The sequence below is a fragment of the Dioscorea cayenensis genome, chromosome 5 (assembly GCF_009730915.1).
Source record: "Dioscorea cayenensis subsp. rotundata cultivar TDr96_F1 chromosome 5, TDr96_F1_v2_PseudoChromosome.rev07_lg8_w22 25.fasta, whole genome shotgun sequence".
NCBI classification, from domain to species: domain Eukaryota; kingdom Viridiplantae; phylum Streptophyta; class Magnoliopsida; order Dioscoreales; family Dioscoreaceae; genus Dioscorea; species Dioscorea cayenensis.
In genome coordinates, this window is record NC_052475.1 from 27,629,242 (window position 1) to 27,652,533 (window position 23,292).

A 23,292-nucleotide genomic window follows, 5' to 3' on the forward strand; every position below is an offset into this window, starting at 1 on the left:
GACGGATCTGCTTTTGATTCTACACTTTATTCATTCCCACAATTTTGTTTGTTTTGTTTTTTTATTCATTATTTTATAGTCATTTTTTATATATCGTTTTTTCATCTTTAATGAATTATGTTTCTGTATTGTATTTACCAACCTCTATTTTTGTTTTATATACCTTGATTTATCTTTTTTTTTTTTTAAAAATTCTGTGTTTTCTCAATTATTCTTATTTTTATTTTTATTTTCACTCCATCATCAATTTTTAATTCTTCAAAAGCTAAAACAATGCCTTTGATTTGAAGTAAATAGTTTAGATTAAATTAAATTAAATTATTTTATTTTATTTATACTGGGCAAAGAATTTATGGCAGTCAGGGCAGAACTAACAAATTCAGATTTGTAATAAAAAAATATACAGAAAAAAAAAACAAATGATGAAGCATGTTAGATTCAGTAATAAATTATATATATAATATATATATTAAATCAATAAATTTATGGGCTCGGTGGGCTCATTGGCATTAACAGTCCCTTAATTCAGGCCCAAGCCTTGTAGATTAAGGGCCCACAACGGCAAAACCGCCTTGAGGTTCCGAGAGACACGTACAACCTTCTACCAGCCTGCTTTGAAGTTTCCAGAGCCTTCATTGTCTACGTGTCACGCTTTTACAGCACTCTGGAATCTGGATAAACACTACCCTGAAAATGAAAAGATGAACTCACTCTCACTCAAACCCTAATTCTCTCTTTATAAAAAAGCTCACACTCCCTTTCTTGCTCACAAATATCAAAATCCACTCCTATATATATCCCATGCATGGCTTCCAGAGCACTGGTCACCTCTTCTCTTCTCTTCATTCTTGTTTTTGTTCTTTTAAATTTCCATTATAAATATTTAATTATTTATATAAAATTTCTCTTTTTCTCTGCACAGAACTACTGGAGATCAATAACACGCTCAAAAAGCACTGCAGCATCACCACTCCCTCATTTCGCTGAAGAATCCAAGTTACTCTCAAGCTATTCATACATATATATATATATATAGTTTAAAATTAGTATTATTTATTTAATTATTGTGATTATTGTTAAGTAGGGGAGGGAGGATGGATTTCATTCCAGTGTATGTAGCTCTGGGCTTGATCATGTTATCAGTCACGTGCGGTTTGCACACTGCGAAGCAGCACGTGCTCTACGACCCGTCAGTTCGGGTGCACAAGAAGCGGCGCGAGACCATCCCGGAGCTGGTTGAACCGGACCGCGTCGTCAATGAGTCCGATCGCTATATTAACAAGTCGCTCTTCCGCCACGTGGCGCACCTTCAGGATTTCGACGCTGTCCGTGCTGGCATCTCTGACCCGACACGTGGCGAAACCATCAACAAGTAACTCCATTATGGGGGCCCACGCTATCCACGTGGCTTCTAGTTTGATTTTTATTCTCATCATCATCGTACTTAATTTGCTGTTCTGTGTTCCAGGTCACGCAGGGCGGTCACTCTCAAGGAGGCAGGTGTTGACCGGGGAACAACTACGGCATATTAAGATCTATAGAGGGCTTTTCTGCAAAATCTTGTACATATAAAAATAATGTATTATTGCAAAATCTTGTGCATATAAAATAATGTATTATTGCATCTTGAGAAAATTTCAAAATTCTGTGAATATTCCTCCAAAGTTGAGTATCTTTTTCTTTTGATTAATCAAGTAAAAAGCAGGACATGGAGAAAAACTTCAAAGACTATATAATTCCACAAACTAAGTTTTGTCATGCTTCATAATAATTCAATAGAAAACTAATCAAAACAATGAAAGATGGGGCACAAATTCAAACTTCATTTGTTCCAGATCATTTAATTGTTGTATTTTCAATAAAAATAAAAACTTAATTTTCATGGCTTAGTCTCTCTCCAAAACTAGTGTTTGTTTTTTTTTAAAAGGGCCACAAGGTCCTAATTAAGGGGCGGACACGTGGGGAGTAACATTTTATGTCACAATGTTCTCATTTATGTTCTCCTTTTATATTGGGTGAGGATTAAATTCGGGGAGTCACATTTTATTTAAGATAAAAGTTCTATGCAAGAAACTCTAAGGGTTGTATAAATGAGACTATTGAGCTATTCAATCTAAATGTCATCCTGTGACATGCAGCATCAATAATACAAACAGGTTCAAATTTTTGACTTGGATAGGCGATGTCACATTGATAGGGATTTTATACGGACGATATTGTTTATTAGTTGAATTTAAAAAAGAGTTCACACCCAACTAAGGAATCTTCAAGCTGGCCTCATTGGATTGGTATCTATCATCCCAAAGTTCAATATTAATAAATCATGTGTCATTAATTAAGTAGGTCCAAGCAGATGCAAACAAACAGTTCTTTTTTTTTCCAAGTCATTGAATGCATGTTTTTGATGAAGTAATGGTGGCCAACCTTTGTCTTTAAACTAACTGAAAGAAAGACTATATATATATACATATATATGTCTATATCATATGGGAACGCATGAGCAAATTAATTGAGATGGTTTAATATCTAGGAAGAATTGTCAAAAGTTTCTATGCAAGAATTTTATGGGGAGAAGAGAAGAAAAACTAGTTAAAAATGAGGGTTTGAAAATCTTGTAGGAGTTTGGAAAGATTGTACATAATGTCAGGAGTGAGTACCTTGCAAGGCAACTCAAGCTATAGCTGTAAGAAGAAAAAATAATTTACATTCAATGAAACATTTTGGGGTGACATATGGATGAATTTCATGGCATATAAAATTCAAAATAATTATCTTAAACAAAGTGCATTATTGAAGAAAGAGAAGTAATAACTAAAAGTCAGAAGTTGCCGCATTTTAATCAAAGTCATCAGTTTGCAGTAGTCCAATTAAAATTTTTCTGCTTGATTTAATTATAACAACACCACTTGTATATATCTATCTGTATTCATGCATTCATTCACTACTAATCTTGAGATCAGACAAAAAACAACAAATTTAGTATTAAAAAAATTACTCAAGTTGCCAGGAACATATACTTGTAGGTTTTGCTTATAAAACAGCAAGTAAAAGACTCAAACTTCACACAATGAGAGGAACAGAGATGGAAGCCAACCAAAATGAAGCTGAGATTGCTGCAGAATCAGAGCAAGTTCTTAAAAGCAAGAAGTTATCATGGGGAAAACTTCGCCGTGTTGATTCGTTCCATGTGGAGGCTGGAAGGGTTTCCAATGCTCACCATCATGCTTCTCAGGTCTGAATTATCAACAAAAGTTGCAGAAAAATGCATGCACCCATGCATGCATGTGTATATTAATATATAGATATCATTTTTGTTATTCATGCATGGGTTGTGAAACAGGTTGGGTGGAAAACAACACTACACTTGGCATTCCAGAGCATTGGAGTGGTATATGGAGACATAGGAACATCTCCTCTGTATGTTTATGCAAGCACCTTCACTGATGGGATTAAGGACACAGATGATCTTTTGGGTACTTTGTCTTTGATCATGTACACCATTCTTCTTCTTCCTTTACTCAAGTATGTCTTTATTGTTCTCTGGGCTAATGACAATGGTGATGGTGAGTTTCTTTCATTCATTTCATTTCATTTTATTATTATGAAATGAGATTATTATAACTGCTGTAATATATATTCAGGGGGTACTTTTGCATTATACTCTCTGATATCAAGGTATGCAAGAGTGAGCATGATACCAAACCAACAGGCTGAAGATGCAATGGTTTCAAATTATAAACTAGACACAGCAACCAAACAATTGAAGAGAGCTCAGTGGGTGAAGGAGAAGCTGGAGAACAGTGCAATGGCCAAACAGTTTCTTTTCTTTATCACAATTTTGGGTACCTCCATGGTTATTGGTGATGGAGTTTTAACTCCATGCATCTCTGGTATGCTTGTTAACTCAATAGATTCTAGATTGATTCATATGATCAAGATTAAAAAGATTAATCATTGAAAAAAAAAACTTTGTTTTGCAGTGCTTTCAGCTGTGAGTGGGATCAAAGAAAAGGCAACTTCACTAAGCACTGGTATATATGCATGTTTTTATAAATATGTTTGTAAACTATTGCCTTTTTATTGTGTAAATCATTTGTTCATCAATTTTTATTTTATTTTATTTTTTTTTTGAGCAGGTGCTATTGATGGAATTGCTGTGGCAATCTTAATTGCGCTCTTCTTAGCTCAACGATTCGGCACAGACAAAGTTGGCTACTCATTTGCACCGATAATATCACTCTGGTTTGCTTTTATTGGTCTTATAGGAGCATACAACTTGATCAAGTATGATATCCGTATTCTTCGTGCATTCAACCCCAAGTATATTGTGGATTATTTCCGAAGGAACGGGCAACAAGGTTGGATTTCTCTAGGAGGAATTATTCTTTGTATTACAGGTAGTTCTTATATATATATATATTTATATCCATATTTACTAACTTAACCGACATGAAACTACTAGTTGCTTTCGTAATACTCACAAAGGTGAAAAATTCTTCAACAGGGACTGAGGCTATGTTTGCTGATCTTGGCCACTTCAATATCAGAGCCATTCAGGTATTGCTTACAAACCTCACACACACAAACACGTACATTTATATATCATGCGTTATTTGGTATTATATAATGTATTATTTGGCATTAAATCAAATCACAGATTGGCTTCTCCGTAATATTGCTTCCTTCAGTATCACTAGCTTACATGGGACAAGCTGCTTATCTCACTAAATTCCCCGAAAATGTTTCAGATACTTTCTACAAATCAATTCCAGGTGTTGTATGAAGATTACAAAGAAATTTTTTCTGCTTCTGCTTCTCATGTACTGATATTTACAAATCTTGCAGGTCCACTTTTCTGGCCAATGTTTATAATAGCTGTTTCTGCTGCAATTATCGCAAGCCAGGCGATGATCTCCGGTGCATTTGCAATAATATCTCAGTCACAGAGTCTAGGTTGCTTTCCCAGAGTGAAGGTAGTTCACACTTCGGCAAAATATGAAGGCCAAGTCTACATTCCTGAGATTAACTACACACTAATGATCCTCTGCGTGATCGTTACACTAATATTCAAAACAACAGAAAAAATCGGCAATGCATACGGTATAGCTGTTGTTGCAGTCATGGTCATCACAACAATGATGGTGACACTGATAATGCTGGTCATTTGGAAAACAAACATTTGGTGGATTGCACTCTTCTTCTGCGTATTCGGAGGAATTGAAATCATCTATTTATCTTCAGTCTTGTACAAATTCAAGCAAGGTGGTTATCTCCCACTGGCTTTTGCAGCATTCCTGATGATCATAATGGGAGTATGGCATTATGCTCATGCAGAAAGATACAACTATGAATTGAAAAACAAAGTCTCAAGCAGTTACATCAAAGATTTGGCAGAGAATCAAGACATAAAAAGATTGCCAGGAATAGGACTTCTTTATTCAGAGCTAGTACAAGGAATACCTCCTATATTCCCTCATCTCATTGAAAAAATGCCATCAATTCACTCTGTTCTTGTAATAGTCTCAATAAAGTATCTCCCCATCAGTAAAGTCGAAATGGAGGAGAGGTTTCTATTCAGACAGATTGAGCCAAAGCACTACAGAGTGTACCGATGCGTGGTTCGATACGGATACAAAGACGCACTGGAAGAACCTAAAGACTTCGAAAGATCTCTTGTCGAAAACTTGAAACATTTTATCCAACAAGAGACATTCTTTCTTGAAAATGCAGGCCATGCAAACACTAGTGGTGATCATAATGCGGAAGTTAAGCCAAGAAAGTCAGGTGCATCTGCAGTGTATGTAGAGGAGACATTAACACAAGGACAAGGGAATCACTCACAGGGATCTTCAGATAGAATATTAACAGAGGCACAACAGGCAGTGCAATTAGCTGAAGATGAGATGCAGTATGTTCAGAAGGAGATGGAGAATGGAGTGGTGTATTTGCTGGGAGAGGCAGAGGTGGTTGCACATCAAGATTCAAGTCTGATTAAGAAAGTGGTGGTTAATTACTTGTATAACTTCATGAGGAGGAACTTCAGGCAAGGTGAAAAGGTCATGTTGATTCCTCGTAGCAAGTTGCTAAGGGTGGGGATGACTTATGAGATTTAAATTAATGGTTTATGATTTGATCTTTTTACTCAGGGTGGATTGTGTGACTTTTCTGGATCTTGTCAGTCTTAATATGTAACTATTCTCACTGCTATCAGTAAAATTTAATAGAAAAATAAAAATATTTTAAACATTATATTTGTGTACTTATTAGTGTTTCGTCTGAATTTATAAAAAAATAAATTATTTTTTTCCTTCATATATAGGGTAACTTAGATTGGTTTATTATTGTTGTTGTTTTCATTATTTTGGATATTTGTAAATTATAGCTACATCCAACAACACCAATAAATTTGAAATAGAAAATACTTATAAAAAACCACTCTCCTTTTGATGTGTTTGGTAGCATCTAACTTCCATTGCTTGTTCTTTGATGTGTTATGGAGATGAAGTTCATCATCTAAGAACATAAAAAAAATAAAAATAAAAATAAACATAAATTCCACTTGCCTTTGTGACCATATTATATATACAAGTATACAACCACACGAATAAATCTAAGAATTGGTGATAAAAAATTCATCATACTTTCTAATTTTAAAATTGAGTAAATCATTGTGCCATTAAAATTCATCATACTTTTTTTTTGAAAATTCATCATATGTTTGATAAAGATTTGACTTTTATTGCTGGTTTTTGATTTGATATACCACCAAAATTATACATAAAAAAACACATGAATAAAATACAATACAATTATTTTAATGAAACCACCTTTTGTTACTTGGTAAAATTCAAACTTGACCGTTCTTTTCATATATAATTATATCTTTCCGAAAATATATATATATATATATATGTATATTATCATTTATTGATATATTTGTGGCATTGGATTTAAATAATTCAGACGTTCAATTTTTAATCATTTCATTAATAACTAAATATAATAATAAAGAAGCCTTCGCGCCAAAACTTCCCAAATGCGATCTAGCCGTCCATCCTGTCACCGAGTACGATCTGGTGATAGAACTCGATCACGAGTCACATGAACGGCTAGATTTCCATCCTTTGGCGGCAAAGTCACTCGTTTTCGGACATCCATTCGTCTCGTCACTAATATCCAAACCCCCTCCAAAACCCTCTCGATTCCTCTCCAATGGCGAAGCTCTCATCCTCGTAGAGCTCCGAGCTCACATCAATGGCGGCAACGAAGGCCTCCCCGCTTCCATTCGTGATTCCCAATCGGCGTGGTCCCTCTCTTCTCTTTGCTGGATTTTGCAGACCATTCCGAGTTGCTCCTAGACCTTTCATCCCCATCAGAATTAGGGCTTTCTACACAGGAGCCGGTTCCGTATCAGTATCTCCCCAGAAGGAGAAACATCTGACCGAGCTTGATGATATTGCGATTCTGAACGAGAGAATCCGAAGGGATCTTGGGAAACGGGAAGGGTTGAGGCCTGGGAAGAAGGTGGATTCAGAGGAGGCTGAGAAGTATATTAATAAGGTGAAGCAGCAGCAGCAAAGAGGGTTGCAGAAGCTCAAAGGGGATTCAGAGGTGAAGGGGAGTGGGTTTGGGTATAGAGTGGATCCTTATACACTGCAGTCTGGGGATTATGTGGTGCATAAGAAGGTAGGGATTGGGAGGTTTGTTGCGATTAAGTATGATGTGCCAAAGGGTTCCTCCGAGCCCATTGAGTATGTTTTCATTCAGTATGCGGATGGGATGGCGAAGCTTCCTGTTGCACAAGCAAGCAAGATGCTTTATCGATACAATCTGTAAGGTTTACATGCTTATATTCATGTTTTTTATATGTATATATATGATCATGTTCTTGTTCATGATGCTTGCTTGTCTTGATAATGAAAATGAAATGAGAAAAATTATACTGAATTTTAAGATTGTTTTGACTAGGAATTATAGAGCTTGGGTTATTTCTTTTGCTTATTTTTGTGGAGTTTTGACGCAAATGGGTGCGGAAGAAGGGGCTTCTAAGGATAAGAACCAGGATTTGGATAATGAGGGATGTATAATATAAAACTCATTTTACTGGATGTTATTTGTGTTGATGGAAAAATGTGGATATCTTTTGGTTAAGGAAGATAATTTCTTGGGTAAAATGTACACTAGAATGTCTTACGAATTGCTGCATCACGTAGCTTTTTGCTTTTGTGATTTTGTTATTTAGGTGATTTATTTATAATATTGAATTTGCAGCCCAAATGAAACAAAAAAGCCACGGACATTAAGCAAACTAAGTGACACTGGTGCGTGGGAGAGAAGAAGAACCAAGGGGAAGATTGCTGTTCAAAAGATGGTTGTTGACTTGATGGAATTGTACTTGCATAGACTAAAACAGAAGAGGCCTCCATACGCCAAAAGCCCAATTTTGGATGAATTTGCTGCTCAATTTCCTTATGAACCAACCCCTGACCAAAAGCAGGTTAATATTCTACAAATCCTTGCTCTTTGCTGTTCAGTTCTTGCATTCCATTCAATTTGGCATGCCTACACAAAACAAGGTTTCTTTCTTGAAGTAAAACCATTTATTTAAGAGTTTAGTTGATATGTTTTTTTTTTGTCAATTACTTGTATTTTCTTGTCTTTAGTGACCAAATAGTATGTGAAATAATTCTGCGCAGCTGTTCATCTTGGCAGTTCTATGTTTGGTGGGGTTTGACGTCATTGGCTTGTTGATTTTGATTATGGTACTCATGTGCTGGACAGGCTTTTATTGACGTTGAGAAGGATTTGACAGAAAGGGAAACTCCAATGGACAGACTGATCTGCGGAGATGTTGGATTTGGTAAAACTGAAGTTGCTTTGCGTGCCATCTGTTGTGTAGTCTTTGCTGGGAAACAAGCTATGGTTCTGGCACCAACTATTGTTCTTGCAAAGCAACACTTTGATGTGGTTTCAGAGCGCTTTTCGTGCTATCCTCATGTGAAAGTGGGACTCTTGAGTAGGTTTCAGGTACACAGTTGACAGTTCCATATAAGATGGATTTTGTAGCTTGTGTTGAACTTTTCATTTTACTTAGGTTAATATTGTTCAGAGAAAAGGTTGTTAACCTGGAGATTTCATTCTAACCTTTGACATCAAAGTCTCATTCTATGTGCAGACCAAGGCAGAGAAAGAGGCATACATTTCTATGATTAGGACAGGGCAACTGGACATCATAGTTGGAACTCATGCTCTTCTTGGCAGTCGTGTCGTCTATAACAATCTGGGTCTCCTTGTTGTTGATGAGGAACAGGTTCATGCCGCACTTTTGTTTAATTTTACACTGATCAACTTCAATTCCTTGGTGGTCACTCTGGATCACTTTTGTCCATGTTTATTTTTACCAGTCTAGCAACATTTTTTCATGCATCAACTATTCATTCTAGATTATGACCTGATTTGGTCATGATGTTATTCACATCTCTCACAAATGTATACACCTTAAGATATGATTTAAAATAAAAAACAATTTGATGAAATGTTTAGTTCACCAAAGTTATTTGATATCTTTAGTTTTACAATTTGAAGTGAATTCCTTATTTTGAAAGACGTTGTTATGTATTTTGGTAGCTCATGCCCACTGACTGATTAATTGTCATCTGTATTGGGTATCAGAGGTTTGGGGTAAAACAAAAGGAGAAGATTGCCTCTTTCAAGACTTCAGTTGATGTTCTTACCCTTTCAGCAACACCAATTCCACGCACCCTTTACTTGGCATTAACTGGGTTCCGTGATGTTAGGTAATGGCTGTTTTAATGTGCTGGTATTACTGCCAGTCTTTATTTACTAATCTCAATCAAATCCTCAAGTTAATTCTATCTTCATAGCATGCATTACATGGGCATAACATGGTACATATTAATACGAAGCTAGGCCATCTGATCCTAGACTTGCAATAACTAGATAGTTGCATTGTTTTTAATTTGAAAATCATCAAAAGAAATATACTTCGGTTTGGGTTGACTGGGGTCTTGACCCACCTGGCAGCTTAATTCAATTTGAATATTTTCATTCCAATTCAAATAAAAACATTGTATTATTAAAAAAATTGGTTTTTTTCATGTTGTGTATGACCTGTTAACACTTGACATTGCTAATGAACTAGTCATTTGATAGAAATAGTAAGGTTGAGCTTGCAAAAAGATGGCAAATTTTTAGCTCTCTTTGGGTTAACTCCAAAAGAAGGTCCAGTATCCTTGAAACACTGACAAAGCTCCTTTCTTGCCTCCACCGTTCTGGCCATCTTTTTCAACCCTTGCGCACTCGCACAGCACTGCACGCTCGGATCTTCATCCCCGTCTCTGATCAGGTACGACCCACATAGGGCTGTAAACGAGCCGAGCCGAGCTTTGTCTTGTTCAAGCTTGGCTCGTTACTATTTAATCGAGCTTGAGCTCGAGCCGAGCTTTCTTCGAGCTTCATTTTTCATGTTCAAACTTGGCTCGTTACTATTTTAACCGAGCTCGAGCTCGAGCTCTAATCGAGTTTATTTCGAGCTTCATACTCGAGCTCAACTTGTTAAGAAAATTCGAAGCTTAACCTTGGCTCGTTAGCTTAATTAAGGCTTGACTATTCTTTTATTTAGTAAAGTATCATTTAAAGCTTATTTAATGAATTATTATCACGTGTGACTCAACTCGATTTTAGTTTGAGGATTAAAAAAATAATTTAAGCTTGTTTATGGAATCATTAAGGTTTGAGTTCAAGCTTCTTAAAATCTTAATTAAATAAGTTAACAATTAATTACAATAATAACAAAATAAACATTGTGATGTAACTATCTATAAATATTTTTTCCGATATTATTAACGATCCGGTAAATAAGCTTGTTCATGACACTATATATGAATGATTATATTAGTGATTGTTACAAATAAAATTAGAAATGATACTATAAACGAGTTTTTAATTATACAATAAACAAGTTGTTCAAAAGATTTAATGAGGCGAGTTTGGTGGTGTTCAAGTTTAGCTCGTTTATTTTACGAGCTCATTTAACTTAATAAACTAGCTGACCTGAGTTTTTAACGAGCTGAGCTTTCAAATAGTAGTTTAGAGCCCTCTATGTGTGACTCAAATTGACAACAACGATATAGTCATATGTACACCTTAATATACATATATATATATATATAAACGAGCTCACAACCGAGCTTATAAACGAGCTTGCTCAAGAGCTTGTTCGCGAGCCAAAACGAGCCGAGCTTTCGGCTGTTCAAGCTTGGCTCATTTATTAATCGAGCTTGAAAATGATGTTCAAGCTTGGCTCGTTTACAATATGAGCTGAACACAAACGAGCCTTTATCAAGCCGAACACCGAGCCACTCACGAACGGCTTGGCTCAAATACACGCCTAGACCCACACGGTATCAGTGCGTTCACTGCATCACCACATGACACTCCCTTTGCATGCTTTGCCATTACCAATATTCAAAAGGATTGACCATTACCCTGTGCTTGGTTTATACCTTAGTATTCACTTGTAAAAATGTAGTTTATGTCTGACAAGGGGAAGGGGTTGGTTACGAGATTTTACTTTTCAACAATCAATTTTCCATTTATTATTGTATTTAGAGGCCAACATTGAACATTATTAAACCATCTCTATGTTTAAAATGGATAATTTTCTTTTTTCAGTTTAATTTCGACTCCGCCTCCAGAAAGAGTTCCTATTAAAACTCATCTATCATCATATAGTAAAGAAAAGGTTTTGTCGGCAATCAAATTTGAACTGGATCGTGGTGGTCAGGTGTTCTATGTTCTACCTCGAATTAAAGGTCATTTTACTGTGCCCATTAATTGGAAGAGTGCATCTTTGTTTTGTCAATCTCTTGACTTTTTGAGTTCCAATCTCTTAGAAACTCAGTTTTTTTAAACTTTTCAGTAGTTTGTCATCCATCTATCCAGTGTTGATATCACTAGTATATATGGAAGACTTCTTCATTTCTTTATCTAGACTGATTTGATTCTGAAGGATGGCTTAATCATAATGTAACATCATGATCACTGAATCATTATTGAGAAAAGAATGTAATGTATAAATTCGAGAGGAATAGAGAATCCAATAGATGCTGGTGCAAGTTCTGAGAGGATCATAGCAGGATGAGATAGTATGGCATATTTGCCAATTTCAACTCTTTTTGCTCATGGATATAATATGTTAAGCTATTTCATTTTTTTTTCAATGCTTTCTTTCTTTCTTTAATTTAACAGGGCTGGAAGAAGTAATGGAGTTTCTTGAGCAATCCTTTCCAAATGTTGAAATCGCCGTTGCTCATGGAAAGGTTTGTTTCTTACTAATCCATTTTATTGCTTAGTTGCTGCGTCTGGATTCTTGAGAATGTCTTTCTTATAGATTTTCATATTATTTCACTTGCATTAAATTATTGGAAACAGATCCAAATCATTAGGCATCTCTGCTTAGTTCTAGTGCTTCATCTTTTTTTTTTTTTTTAAATTTATTTTAAGAAAAGGTTTTTGGTTCTGTTGTTCAGGCATTCTTTGGCAGGTAACTTTATTCAAGGCATTTATTTAAATATTGAAGCCCTCAAATTTAAGTTGGGCTCTTTTTTCTCTCTGTGAGAATAGGTGGCTTGTCAAAATTAACCAGCTTTAGTTTGGACAGCCTTTTAGTTTTCAAAGTGTAACTTTGGTTTTAGGTATACCATCTATATTACTAAAATCCATGCATATGATTTTATATACTAAAAATTTCCGTGTTCCTTATGTTATTTCTATGCCCCAACATTGTGTTTTATCTCCTTTGACACTATTTGCAATGATTACTACCAGATTGTAAATATTAAGTCCAGGATTGAAGAATTCATTTTGCTCTAATAAGTACTGGGTATCTTGGCTTTCATTGTCAGTATGTAACTAAGAAGGCAAACTTTTTTGTGCCTTCAATAGCAATACTCAAAGCAGCTTGAGGAAACCATGGAAAAGTTTGCCATGGGAGAGATCAAGATTCTCATTTGCACGAATATTGTTGAAAGTGGTCTGGATATTCAAAATGCGAACACAATCATAGTTCAGGATGTTCAACAATTTGGGCTAGCCCAATTATATCAGGTATGAATCTTTGGAAAGGCTGAAAATGCTGTATTTTTCAGCAGTCAAACTACTCAAATGTAATCACAATTCGTTCCATCTTCACATTTTAGCTAGAGCATTAGCCAGCTTTACTGCTTGTACATTCATTTCGTAGTGTCTTCAATTTGAGTATGCTTTTTGAATCTGTGATTCTATTAGATGTGTTTATGTTGAAAAGAGGTTTGTCTATTTAGTATTTGTGTAGATTAACTCTAGTTGACATAGGATAGGATAGGTAATCACACCTAGAGAATCTAAGGAATGACATTCGGAAGAAAAGGCAATCACACTTTGAAATAAAGCATCAAGATTAAAAAGAAAACTTATGATAAATCATTGGTTAGTTCCTAGGAAGACTCATTTCTTGTTATAGAAATTTGAGAACTTTTCTGAGGTTGACTCCCAACGGGAGAAAGGTTCGACGGCTAATCAAAAAGGACAAAAAAAGTCTTAATTAAATTAAAACTTATCCAATCTCTTAAAATTTGTTGATAGACTTAACTAAACATAGAATTTAAAATAACTTGTCATACAATGATATGAAAATTACTAAATTGCCCTAAACACTAATATGTTAGATCTTAGTAATCACTTGATTCACTTCTTATTTTGAATCATGTCTTTTTCTGCCTTTCTGGTAATATCTTCCAAATCTTCCTGGTATGTTATTTTGCATCATCTGTAGGAATTATCTGCTCTCTGTCCTTTTTTCCATTGAACCAAGCGCCCAACACCCACCCAAAAAAATTAAAAATAAAAATAAAAATAATTATAATAGAAAATACAAAAAAAAGGACCTCAGGAACTTAGGGTAGAGCAGGATTTAAGAGGTATTCTATAAACAGACTGTTCAAGCTTTTGCTTTCAAAATGAACCTAGTAAGTAACTTTGATGTATCATCTACTGGTCCTTCTCATCAAACGTGTTGATGTGTTTATATCTTGAAATTGTACATAATAATTGGGGCATTACATGGCTGAGTGCATGAAATCGACTGCTATTTTATTATTTCTGATAAAATGTTCATTGATTTAATAGACGTATTATTGCACATTCAGTTACTTTGTGATATAATAGGGATGTGCTACAGAGTATGAATAGTTGTCAGGGTAATTCAACATTGGGTTTTCCCTTATTAGAACAATTAAGCATATTCCATGGTGGTTGTGAAATATAGTCTGCACTGTACAATGTCTTATATGTATATAGTTTCTGTTATCCTTGACTTTACCTGCTAAATTGCTGATGTCATTCTGATATTTTAAAGCTGCGGGGAAGGGTTGGGAGAGCAGATAAAGAAGCATATGCATACTTATTTTATCCTGACAAGTCATTACTCTCTGACCAAGCATTAGTAAGTCTTCTGGCTGCTTATTTTCTTGTTAAATGGTACCCTATCTTTATAAAGTATCATGGTAATTTTCCTTAGCATGTGCCCTTTATTTTGTGTTCAACAATGGCAATTTTTTTCTTCTGATAATGTTTTACCTGCATTTCATCTCTATCCTTTTGATTTATTGTAATTGAACCAAGGTTGTCATAGGTGAAAGGCGCATCTAGGCACAAGGCGCAGGTGCGCGCCCGATTAACACTAGGCGCACCGGTCACCATTAAAGAAAATTGAAAAATTAGAAATAGTTGTACTAAAGATTAATTTGTATTAAAGTTTTAAAATGTCCTAAAGATTAATATCATAGAAGACAATCAGAAATTAGAAAAAAAAACGTACATAATAACATGCAAAATAATCTTCAAATGTTTAATACAAAATGCGATAATATGATATAATGCATGCATTGAGTTCAAATCCTAACTTGTATAATAAAATCTAGATTTTAGTGACTATCATCAAAATCATCAAGTCCATCTTCAATTTCCTCTTCAAATTTATCATTCTCTTCATCTAAATAGTGGATCAACCCGAGGAGAGATGAAGTCTTGATTCTACTTGGTTGGTTGTGTGTTGGTCACCCTAATTTTAGATGGCTCTGATTGTAGGTGGGCTTTTTTTATTTTTAATGATGTGTGGATAAGATTAAAAGTTAAACTAAATATTTTAAAAATAACCAAATATATTTGTTGATGTTATGAAGGCGCGCCTAGGCCCACGCCTTGAGCCTTGCGTCTAGGCTCAAAGGCGCACGCCTTTGTAACAGTGCCTGTCTGACACCTATAAAGGCGCAGGCTGTTGAGCCTTGTGCCCGAGGCGCGCCTCTTTGACAACTGTGAATTGAACCCAATTTAGGTTCTTTATTTTTTTTAAATATAACCCTTTAGCAACTTTGACTTTCATTAGGAGAGACTCGCTGCCATGGAGGAATACCGGGACCTGGGGCAAGGCTTCCAACTTGCAGAGAGAGACATGGGAATTAGGGGGTTTGGCAATATATTTGGTGAGCAACAGACTGGTGACATTGGCAATGTCGGCATTGATCTCTTTTTTGAAATGCTGTTTGAGAGTTTGTCCAAGGTACTTTTCAATCTACTGCACTTCTCGCTTATATTTTACTGGAAATTGGAGCTTATATATGATTCACCTATTCACCAATGCTCACACTTAACATGTACATACTTATCTTGGATATATAAATATGTGAATGTTGACGAATGATAGATAGATGTCCTGTGCCACTCTTGTTTCTCTCCATAATTAAATCATAGCTTGAGGGTTTATTAGGTACCAGTTATCCTAAGAATTGGTCATACTAGAGGATGTGTTTTGTGAAAATCCCTGGGTGGCTGTTATTTTAAAATCATTAATTCTCAGAACTGCTATTACATCTTACAAGCAATGTTTCTGGTGTATGATCAAGAGATGTCGTATAAATCTTTTTCCACACATGAAATGGCTGGTATATCTTGCAATAAGTATTATACCTACTGAATTCTAGAAAATACTCAAGCTATATACATATTCAGGTTGAAGAACACCGGCTTATCTCTGTTCCTTACAAAAATGTTCAGGTATTTTTTGTTCCTGTCAATCTAGCCTTCCATTGTCAATTGAATGCATCTGTAAAATCTATTTCCATTTTTAAGCTGAACATTCAATATTCTTTGGTTCCAACCCTTTCACAGCTAGAGATAAATATCACAACCCACCTGTCATCTGAATTCATCAATAATCTTGAGAATCCCATGGCATTGATTAGTGGAGCTGAGAAAGCTGCTGCAAGAGATATGTGGAGCTTGATGCAATTTACAGAGGTTTTGCGACAACAATATGGAAAAGAACCTCATTCTTTTGAGGTATGTGTATGAAATATGATCATACCAGAGAATGTTGTGGTTATTTGTTGTTTCCTATTTGTCCATGCAGTTGATATTGAAGAAGCTCTACATAAGGCGAATGGCAGCAGACCTTGGTATCAGTAGAATATACACATACGGCAAGATGGTTATTATGGAAACTAACATGAGTAAAAGGGTTTTTAAGCTTATGGCAGAGTCAATGACATCTGAATTACATCGGAATTGCCTTAGTTTCACTGGAACTGAAATACGGGTAAGTAGGGAATTTAGTAAACCTCACTTTTCCTTATCCTCTTATGAAAAGTGAAGTAAATGCTTCCACATGGGATACTAGGTTTTTTTTTAATGAAATTCAGAAAGGTTTAAACTAGGAAATACATTTGTCCTCTTCTCACTGCTTTGCCAAATGCAGATTTTATATGTTACTCAACTTTATGGGATTGGGGTTAGAGCCTTTATGGTTTAATCAGAGATCTATCTTCTAATTATTATGATGGCATTTTTGCTATGGATTATTAATCTTTCCATCATTTTGAAGCCTCCAACAACATTTATATGCTACTAATTATTTAAATCAAATTTGCAGGCTGAACTTCTCTTGGAGCTACAGAGGGAGCAACTTTTGAACTGGGTCTTTCAATGCCTATCAGAGCTCTATTCTTCATTGTCTGTTCTTGTGAAATATTAGATTCTCCACTACAGAAATAATTTCAACATCTGACACAGAATGAGGTCTCATTCTCCCAAAAAAGTATACTCCCTGGCTTCTTGATGGATGAACATTCAAGGAAGCTCATGATTAATCACACCCTGGAGCCATGTTGTACATCTACCACACTTTGCAGGCTCATGGTGGACACCTGCTCTTCCTTCTTCATAGTTCTCTAATGAAGCACTGATCGAGTTGAAAGTCAATGTAACCTATAGACACCAATATTACTTATGGCGGAGATTATATCATGATTTTGCAGATGCTGGTAAGCTTACTGATCTTGCACTTAACTACTCGTGTTGGTTTGTACTTGTGATGTTGATCAAATTGATGGCAAAAATTTGTTTGCAGGGGGTTACGCTGTCTCTCACGCTGCTCAGGATCCAATCTCACTGTTAATAGATTTCTCATGGTCCATCTATAATTTGCAAAATTACCGCTTGGTTTTTTTATTAGTTTATATGCCATGAAACTTGTGATCGATTTGTCATTATTTATATCAATTAGGAAATTTGTTATTTGCTTACAATGCATATATGATAGTTCGGTATAGTGTGATATCAAGCTTACATCCACTATAAACACGTTAATCTGTTATGTTTTTTAGGTGTTTTTTTTTTCTTTCTTGTTTATGATTATTTCCTTCCAGGCCTTTAACTATTGTGATGCAGATTTCTGCATCTATCTGAATTTCAAACATGGATTTCTGATTGGACGGATTCAATTAGTGTATGCCTATAGTCCAGAAGGGTGATAAATGCATGTGTGTGTTTATATGTTCGTTCATATACAGTCACAAGTTCTCGCATGCCCTGTGACAGGTATCACGGGGTGTGTTTTTTGTTCTAACCGTCTTTATGCCATTTATGATTTCTAAGATTTTGTTTGAATGAAGATTTTAAATTAAATTTATTTTATAAAATTTGATTATAATTTATGTATATATTCCTCGCAGGTCTATTTTGCGATTCGGTCTAACAACTCCTAACCAAAACCCCCAACCCTTTTAACTCCTGTGAACTCTCTTTTCAGACACCAGAATCACCGGTCCGCAAACCCGGATCCATCTCTGACTGACCACATAGAGCAACCCAGAAAACCCACCCTTTCAAAACCGACTTGACCCCATAAACCAAAACACCCAATCCTCTCCTTCGAGTCCCTTCCACAGGTCCCTTTCCCATGTCACTCCCAATTCCACATCCCTTAATAATCTCGCCTTCGTCTCTCTGTCTTCTTTCCTTCTCTTTCGATCGAAATGGGCGCCATGCTATACGACACCATCGCGTGTTTCGTCCTCTCCGTCTACGGCGTCTACCACATGATCTCCGCCGCCAGATCGCACTTGAAACCCACATCTCGAGGCACATCCCTCTCCGGTGACTACTCCGCCAGGCCATACTACCCCTTTCCTCTCCACTCTCACCGTCATCACCTGCTCCGCCACCTCCCCTTCTACTTCGGGATCGTCATTCTCTCCATCTCCATCGTCCACCTCTCCTTCTCCTCCTCCGGCGCACAACACTTCTTCTCCCTCTCCTCCGCTGCCGCGCTGCTCCTCCTCCTCATCCTCCTCCCCTTCGCCGCCCTCTCCTCCGCCTCCGCCCCGCCGGACCTCATCTTCCTCCTCGCTTCTCTCGCCTTCGCTCTCCTCTCCTATTCATCTTTTCGTTTCTCTTCATCCTTCCCTCCTTCTGACCTCCAGGCTAAGTCCTACTCGATCTCCGCTCTCATCTCCGCAGCCTCCGCTGTTGCCTCCCTCTCCCTTGCCCTCTTCCCCAAGCTCTTCGTTTCCGAGCTCTCCCTCGCCGCTTCCATTTTCCTCAAAGGTCTCTGGTTCTTCGTGTCGGGTCTCTTACTCTACATTGAAGCCTTCATCCCCGAGGGCTGTCATAGCCTCATTGACCTCCCCGATGGGCCCACGAGGTGCGATCTCGATGAGTTCAGAGTGAGGGCTACGGCCATCTTGGATTTAGCGTTTGCCCTCAATTGCGTGTTTGTGGCCGTGGTGGTGTTGGCTTTGTACGCAATGGCAGGCCGGGTGTTTGGGGGGTTGGGTAGAAGGCTCAATGGCGGGGGCTCCTATGAGGCTCTGCCTACTTCTTCGTCTACCGCCACATTGAGTGATATGGAGCCGGTGCAGATGAAGGCCATTGGGAAGAACTCCATGCAGGAATAGCTTTTTTTTTAAGAGGTTCGCTTTCAAACTCTCTGGAGTTTCCTTTGAAATTATGGCTGTGAATTTACATAATTTTTTATATGATTCTGTTTTATATTGACCAAAATAAGCTTTCCTAGAAATAGGACAAATAGTTATCATCAATTGATTCTGGATTGGATGTGAAGGTGAAAAGTTCGTGCTTTATGGATTCTTAAGTTAGGATTCTTTGCTTTTGAGTCTCCATTGAGAGTTTTATGATCTAGAGACTGAAGGTTATAAAAGACTTTGTTGTTGGTTTTGGTGTATGTTATCTAACCTACTTTCCTTTTGATTTTAGTGACTTTAGAATTGTGTCATCTGATCCATATTGGCTTTAGCCTGCTTTCTGGTAACTCCTCCACTTTCAAATTTGCTCTTTGTTTTGTCACCTTAGTTTAAGCCTATAGGATGACATTTTTACTTGGGGAGAAGTTACTGGATAGGGGAAAAGTTCTGATGTGCACACTAGCCAATTAGAAATAAAAGATGAAGTTTCAACTTCGTACTAGGGTTCATCTATAAACTGAAGAAATGAAGAAATTTTGGTGGCAGTCGCCAGAAAATTATTTATTGATATATAATGGATAAGTTCTTAAAATTGTTCTAAAAAGTGTATGCCAAACTGATTTGATTCTCTCTTCCATTGGTCTATTGATTTTTAGACTTGGATTTGAATTATATCTCTGCCTAGATCCACTTCATGCTATTGTGGTTGGTCATCTATGAATGTGCCATGAGTTGGAGAAGGAAAGTTTACATCTTTCAATGATTTTTGGAAGGTTGTGTGCTCATCCTTGATCCCATTGATTCTAGTAATTGGTGGTGAAGTTTGATTTTGAATGAATCTAAGGACACCTAGAAAGAAGTTTCACTTTTCACATGAATGGTTTCGTAGGATTTTTATGGCCAATCCATTTTTTTTTTGGTCATTAAAAGTGTTATTGCATTAGTTTGGGCAAGAATTGGTGCTCTTTTAAGTAGCACATTTGTTTCCCTTGAAGTTCCTCATAAGTTGGTATTGATTCACAATTAGGCCAAGATAGGAAGAATGAGTATTGAATTTATAGCAATTTTTGGTCTCTCTCCTTGCATGAACTTTCCATCATGAATTTCTCCATGTGCCCATGTCTCAGAACCCTTGTTCTGATTGCTTTCTATGCTATAAATGTCTTATCTCTTTTTTTCCCCTCTTTGAATGTTCTACTGATAACACTTCATCTTGGGTCCTAAAGTGCTGTGTTTGTTGTAACCTTACCTTGCCATCATCCTCAACACTTTTTTGGCCCGTCTTTTTTTTATAAAAATTTTTAAGGATTGCTTGAATTTCTTGGGTGGAACAGTTCATCTTGTTTTTTACTTTTCTTGACCAAACCCATTTTTTCACCATGTTGTTGTTTATTATTTAACTGATCATAATTCATGACATGGACAGAGGATTACTAAGCTACTTCAACTGACTACTGACTACTAGATATTCTGTAGTTGAACTTATTTCTTGCCCACTACTGCATGTCAAATATTCTTGTGCTATGAAAGTCCGTAACTCCAGTTTACCTATTCTAAATTTTGTCAAGGCCATTTTGGACAATTTTTTTTTTTGTTTTTGTTGTTGTTGTTTTAGATCTGTCCGCATCAATAACAAGGCCCTGTTTCTTTTGATCAGTTTGTCCTATTCCAACTCAACTATCACCACCCACACAGGAGCACTCATGCACTCACATACAAAGCAGCTTCTTATGTGCTTTACATGATATTCATTTATCCGTTGTTCTACAATTACAATTTATCCTTATGACTTAGTGGGGCAAAACTTGATGCACAACAGCACAAGTCACCACCCATCTGCTTGCAGGATAAGATGTAACTTGCATTTGTTTACCTTCCCAAGATATCCTACACTGTCACTTTTTCTTTTGGGCTGCCATTTACTCGTCAGACTTCAGTTTTAATATTTCTATTTATCCAATACATCCAGATAGTGATTGTGCACTTCATAATTAAAAAATTTGGCTCGGCTTGCATGGCCCATTCAAAACTGCATCATTCCGTTATATTTTATTTTAATGTGTTCCTTTGAGTAGAACAGCCATATTAAAGCTGTAAGCTATCGTTGCTTTTGAGCAGAACAATTTTCCCATCCATCATGGTCTGATGCATCACTGTTTTTCACATCAATAATGAACTCTTTTCATCCAAAATTTGATTTCTTTTGACTTTACTTTTCAAAAACATCTGTATCTGGAGGGCATATTTTTGTTATTATCCCAAGATTACTGTTAATGGAAAGAAAGGAGAAAGATCTTTTGTCTGCAGTGCCTGAGCTTTGTTACAACAGAATAACTTATAATACCTTGGAATCCAGATTTTGTTTGGATACTCAAGGTTCTTCTGTTGATTGTGTCATTTTCTGAGAGGAAATTGTGCATTTAAGAGCAATATTTCAATCAAAGACTTGTTCAAGTACAAAGGTTGCATCTCTATTCACTTGCGAGTTGTAGAATTGTCGCAAATATTTTTATGACATCTCTAAACAGAAAAATCTCAAGTGATGATTTATTTATCAAGACTCTTACTAATGAAAATTCCTCTGGTTGTGTATGTGTGTGTGTGTGTGTGTGTTTCAGGGCACATTCTTTCCCAACACTCTTATGAGGATTTTAAAATCTCAGTTGCTGAAAGCCAGAATTATGCCTTGTCTGCCCCTGGTATCCTCACCTTCAGGCTTCTTGTCCGCTGCTCTCAAGACTACTCACAAAAAGGAGCCCCCGGTCCAATCTTGTTACTCAAAGCTGATGATGTGTGATACCAGAGACCAATTCCTTGGGGCGCATTTCTGTTTTATGGGTGTTTCTTTTTGTTTGGCAATTTTCAACTGATACACATACACAATGCCCAGTTTAATATATATTGTTCATGCATTTGTTTGCTTGCTGCTGGTTTATAGCTATTTGTTGTTCTTGATTATCTCTTTGATAGGTTCTGACCCCCAACTTGTATTTTGATGTGGTCATCTCTACTACTAGCTCAGTAATTCTTGCAAGAATCTTGTTTCAGTTCCTGGATTTGCTAATCTTATTTTGCTGAAATTTTTGGGTACCAGTTCAGTCTGTTCCCATGTCCATTTTTATTTCAAACAATTTATGAAGAGGATATGACAATTGGATCTCAAATCCCAAATTCAGTATTTTAGCTAACAAGTTCTCAACTGTAACTTTATAATAATAAGAACTCAGAGATGAGTCTGAACTGCTTTGGAATGGAGACCATGACCTTAACTGTTACTTTAAAATAAGGAAATATAAGTCTATGTAAATTGGAAAATAGGAATCAGGTGAACAATGGAGCCAGGTTTTTCTCATTTCTTTAAATGATAAATCATATTTACGCCAAAATTTAAGTACATTATTATGTCACTTTCTAATTTTCATTTTCAAGAAAATTATTGAAAACTCCACCACCTTATAAATATATATATATATATATATATTTTTTTTTCTCTAATACATATATAGATCACCTAGGTATGAAATTCACAAGCCACTTGGCTCCACATCGAATCCTTGACCAGGCCTGCAACACACACCTTCTCACGTGCACCGTGCGTGAGTTCTGAAAAAAAAAGCTACAGATGAACTACCTCACAGCGTGGTTGCTTTTGTTCCCATCCTTAACCCACACAACCAACTTCCATTAATCCTAATTATAAGACAATTAAGCAAGACAAGCTCCGTGATTAAGAGAAGCTAATAAAGTTAGCTTTGGAGCAAGTAGGCCAGGCCTCTAACTCCTTCCCATTTTAAAATATCCACCTCCCTTTTGTCTCTTCCAATGGTTCTCTCCATTGGAACCCTCTTCTTGTTCTCAATGTTTGTCTTTCTCCTTCTTGTTCTCATTACCATTTCATCTTTACTCCTCTTTTCTTTAATCTCTCTAAATCATCATTACTATTTGGTAATTAAAAGCGACATCTATATTATAT

At 36.4% G+C, this 23,292-nt stretch overlaps 4 protein-coding genes across 5 annotated transcripts; all 4 read left to right on the forward strand.

Moving 5' to 3' along the window:
* Positions 1–692: 692 nt before the first annotated feature.
* LOC120261916 lies at positions 693–1,664 on the forward strand. The gene is made up of 4 exons (XM_039269936.1): positions 693–823; positions 923–996; positions 1,085–1,372; positions 1,469–1,664. Exons 1-4 carry the CDS (start codon positions 806–808, stop codon positions 1,530–1,532), a joined length of 444 nt encoding a protein of 147 aa, XP_039125870.1. The 5' UTR covers positions 693–805; the 3' UTR covers positions 1,533–1,664.
* Positions 1,665–2,969: 1,305 nt separating this feature from the next.
* Positions 2,970–6,246, forward strand: LOC120260636 (potassium transporter 5-like). Its single transcript, XM_039268165.1, has 8 exons — positions 2,970–3,232; positions 3,341–3,563; positions 3,642–3,890; positions 3,981–4,031; positions 4,137–4,397; positions 4,505–4,557; positions 4,658–4,772; positions 4,846–6,246. Exons 1-8 carry the CDS (start codon positions 3,068–3,070, stop codon positions 6,111–6,113), a joined length of 2,385 nt encoding a protein of 794 aa, XP_039124099.1. The 5' UTR covers positions 2,970–3,067; the 3' UTR covers positions 6,114–6,246.
* Positions 6,247–7,173: 927 nt separating this feature from the next.
* LOC120260407 (ATP-dependent DNA helicase At3g02060, chloroplastic) lies at positions 7,174–18,187 on the forward strand. Of its 2 annotated transcripts, none has more exons than XM_039267882.1 (15): positions 7,174–7,832; positions 8,272–8,497; positions 8,782–9,027; positions 9,176–9,310; positions 9,673–9,797; positions 11,695–11,834; positions 12,271–12,341; positions 12,967–13,128; positions 14,417–14,503; positions 15,446–15,619; positions 16,069–16,113; positions 16,228–16,398; positions 16,469–16,654; positions 16,988–17,378; positions 18,069–18,187. In XM_039267882.1, the coding sequence occupies exons 1-14, from the start codon at positions 7,255–7,257 to the stop codon at positions 17,087–17,089; spliced, it is 2,448 nt and encodes an 815-aa protein (XP_039123816.1). In that variant the 5' UTR covers positions 7,174–7,254; the 3' UTR covers positions 17,090–17,378; positions 18,069–18,187. The 2 variants fall into 2 exon arrangements, with proteins under 2 accessions (XP_039123816.1, XP_039123814.1); XM_039267880.1 differs by lacking the exon at positions 18,069–18,187 and adding an exon at positions 17,465–17,879.
* A 45-nt stretch (positions 18,188–18,232) lies between these two features.
* LOC120260408 lies at positions 18,233–22,242 on the forward strand. The gene is made up of 2 exons (XM_039267883.1): positions 18,233–19,307; positions 21,938–22,242. The coding sequence occupies exon 1, from the start codon at positions 18,372–18,374 to the stop codon at positions 19,290–19,292; it is 921 nt and encodes a 306-aa protein (XP_039123817.1). The 5' UTR covers positions 18,233–18,371; the 3' UTR covers positions 19,293–19,307; positions 21,938–22,242.
* The last annotated feature ends 1,050 nt before the right edge of the window (positions 22,243–23,292 follow it).

Excerpts from the sequence above, each read along its gene's own strand:
- LOC120261916 (XM_039269936.1), top strand. Across the intron at positions 997-1,084 it reads CATTTCGCTGAAGAATCCAA|GGGAGGGAGGATGGATTTCA; the intron begins GTTACTCTCAAG and ends ATTGTTAAGTAG. Across the intron at positions 1,373-1,468 it reads CGTGGCGAAACCATCAACAA|GTCACGCAGGGCGGTCACTC; the intron begins GTAACTCCATTA and ends TCTGTGTTCCAG.
- LOC120260636 (XM_039268165.1), top strand. The coding sequence starts at position 3,068 with ATGAGAGGAACAGAGATGGAAGCCAACCAAAATGAAGCTGAGATTGCT. Across the intron at positions 4,032-4,136 it reads GGCAACTTCACTAAGCACTG|GTGCTATTGATGGAATTGCT; the intron begins GTATATATGCAT and ends TTTTTTGAGCAG. Across the intron at positions 4,398-4,504 it reads AATTATTCTTTGTATTACAG|GGACTGAGGCTATGTTTGCT; the intron begins GTAGTTCTTATA and ends ATTCTTCAACAG.
- LOC120260407 (XM_039267882.1), top strand. The coding sequence starts at position 7,255 with ATGGCGGCAACGAAGGCCTCCCCGCTTCCATTCGTGATTCCCAATCGG. Across the intron at positions 9,798-11,694 it reads ACTGGGTTCCGTGATGTTAG|TTTAATTTCGACTCCGCCTC; the intron begins GTAATGGCTGTT and ends TTCTTTTTTCAG. Across the intron at positions 14,504-15,445 it reads TACTCTCTGACCAAGCATTA|GAGAGACTCGCTGCCATGGA; the intron begins GTAAGTCTTCTG and ends GACTTTCATTAG.
- LOC120260408 (XM_039267883.1), top strand. The coding sequence starts at position 18,372 with ATGGGCGCCATGCTATACGACACCATCGCGTGTTTCGTCCTCTCCGTC.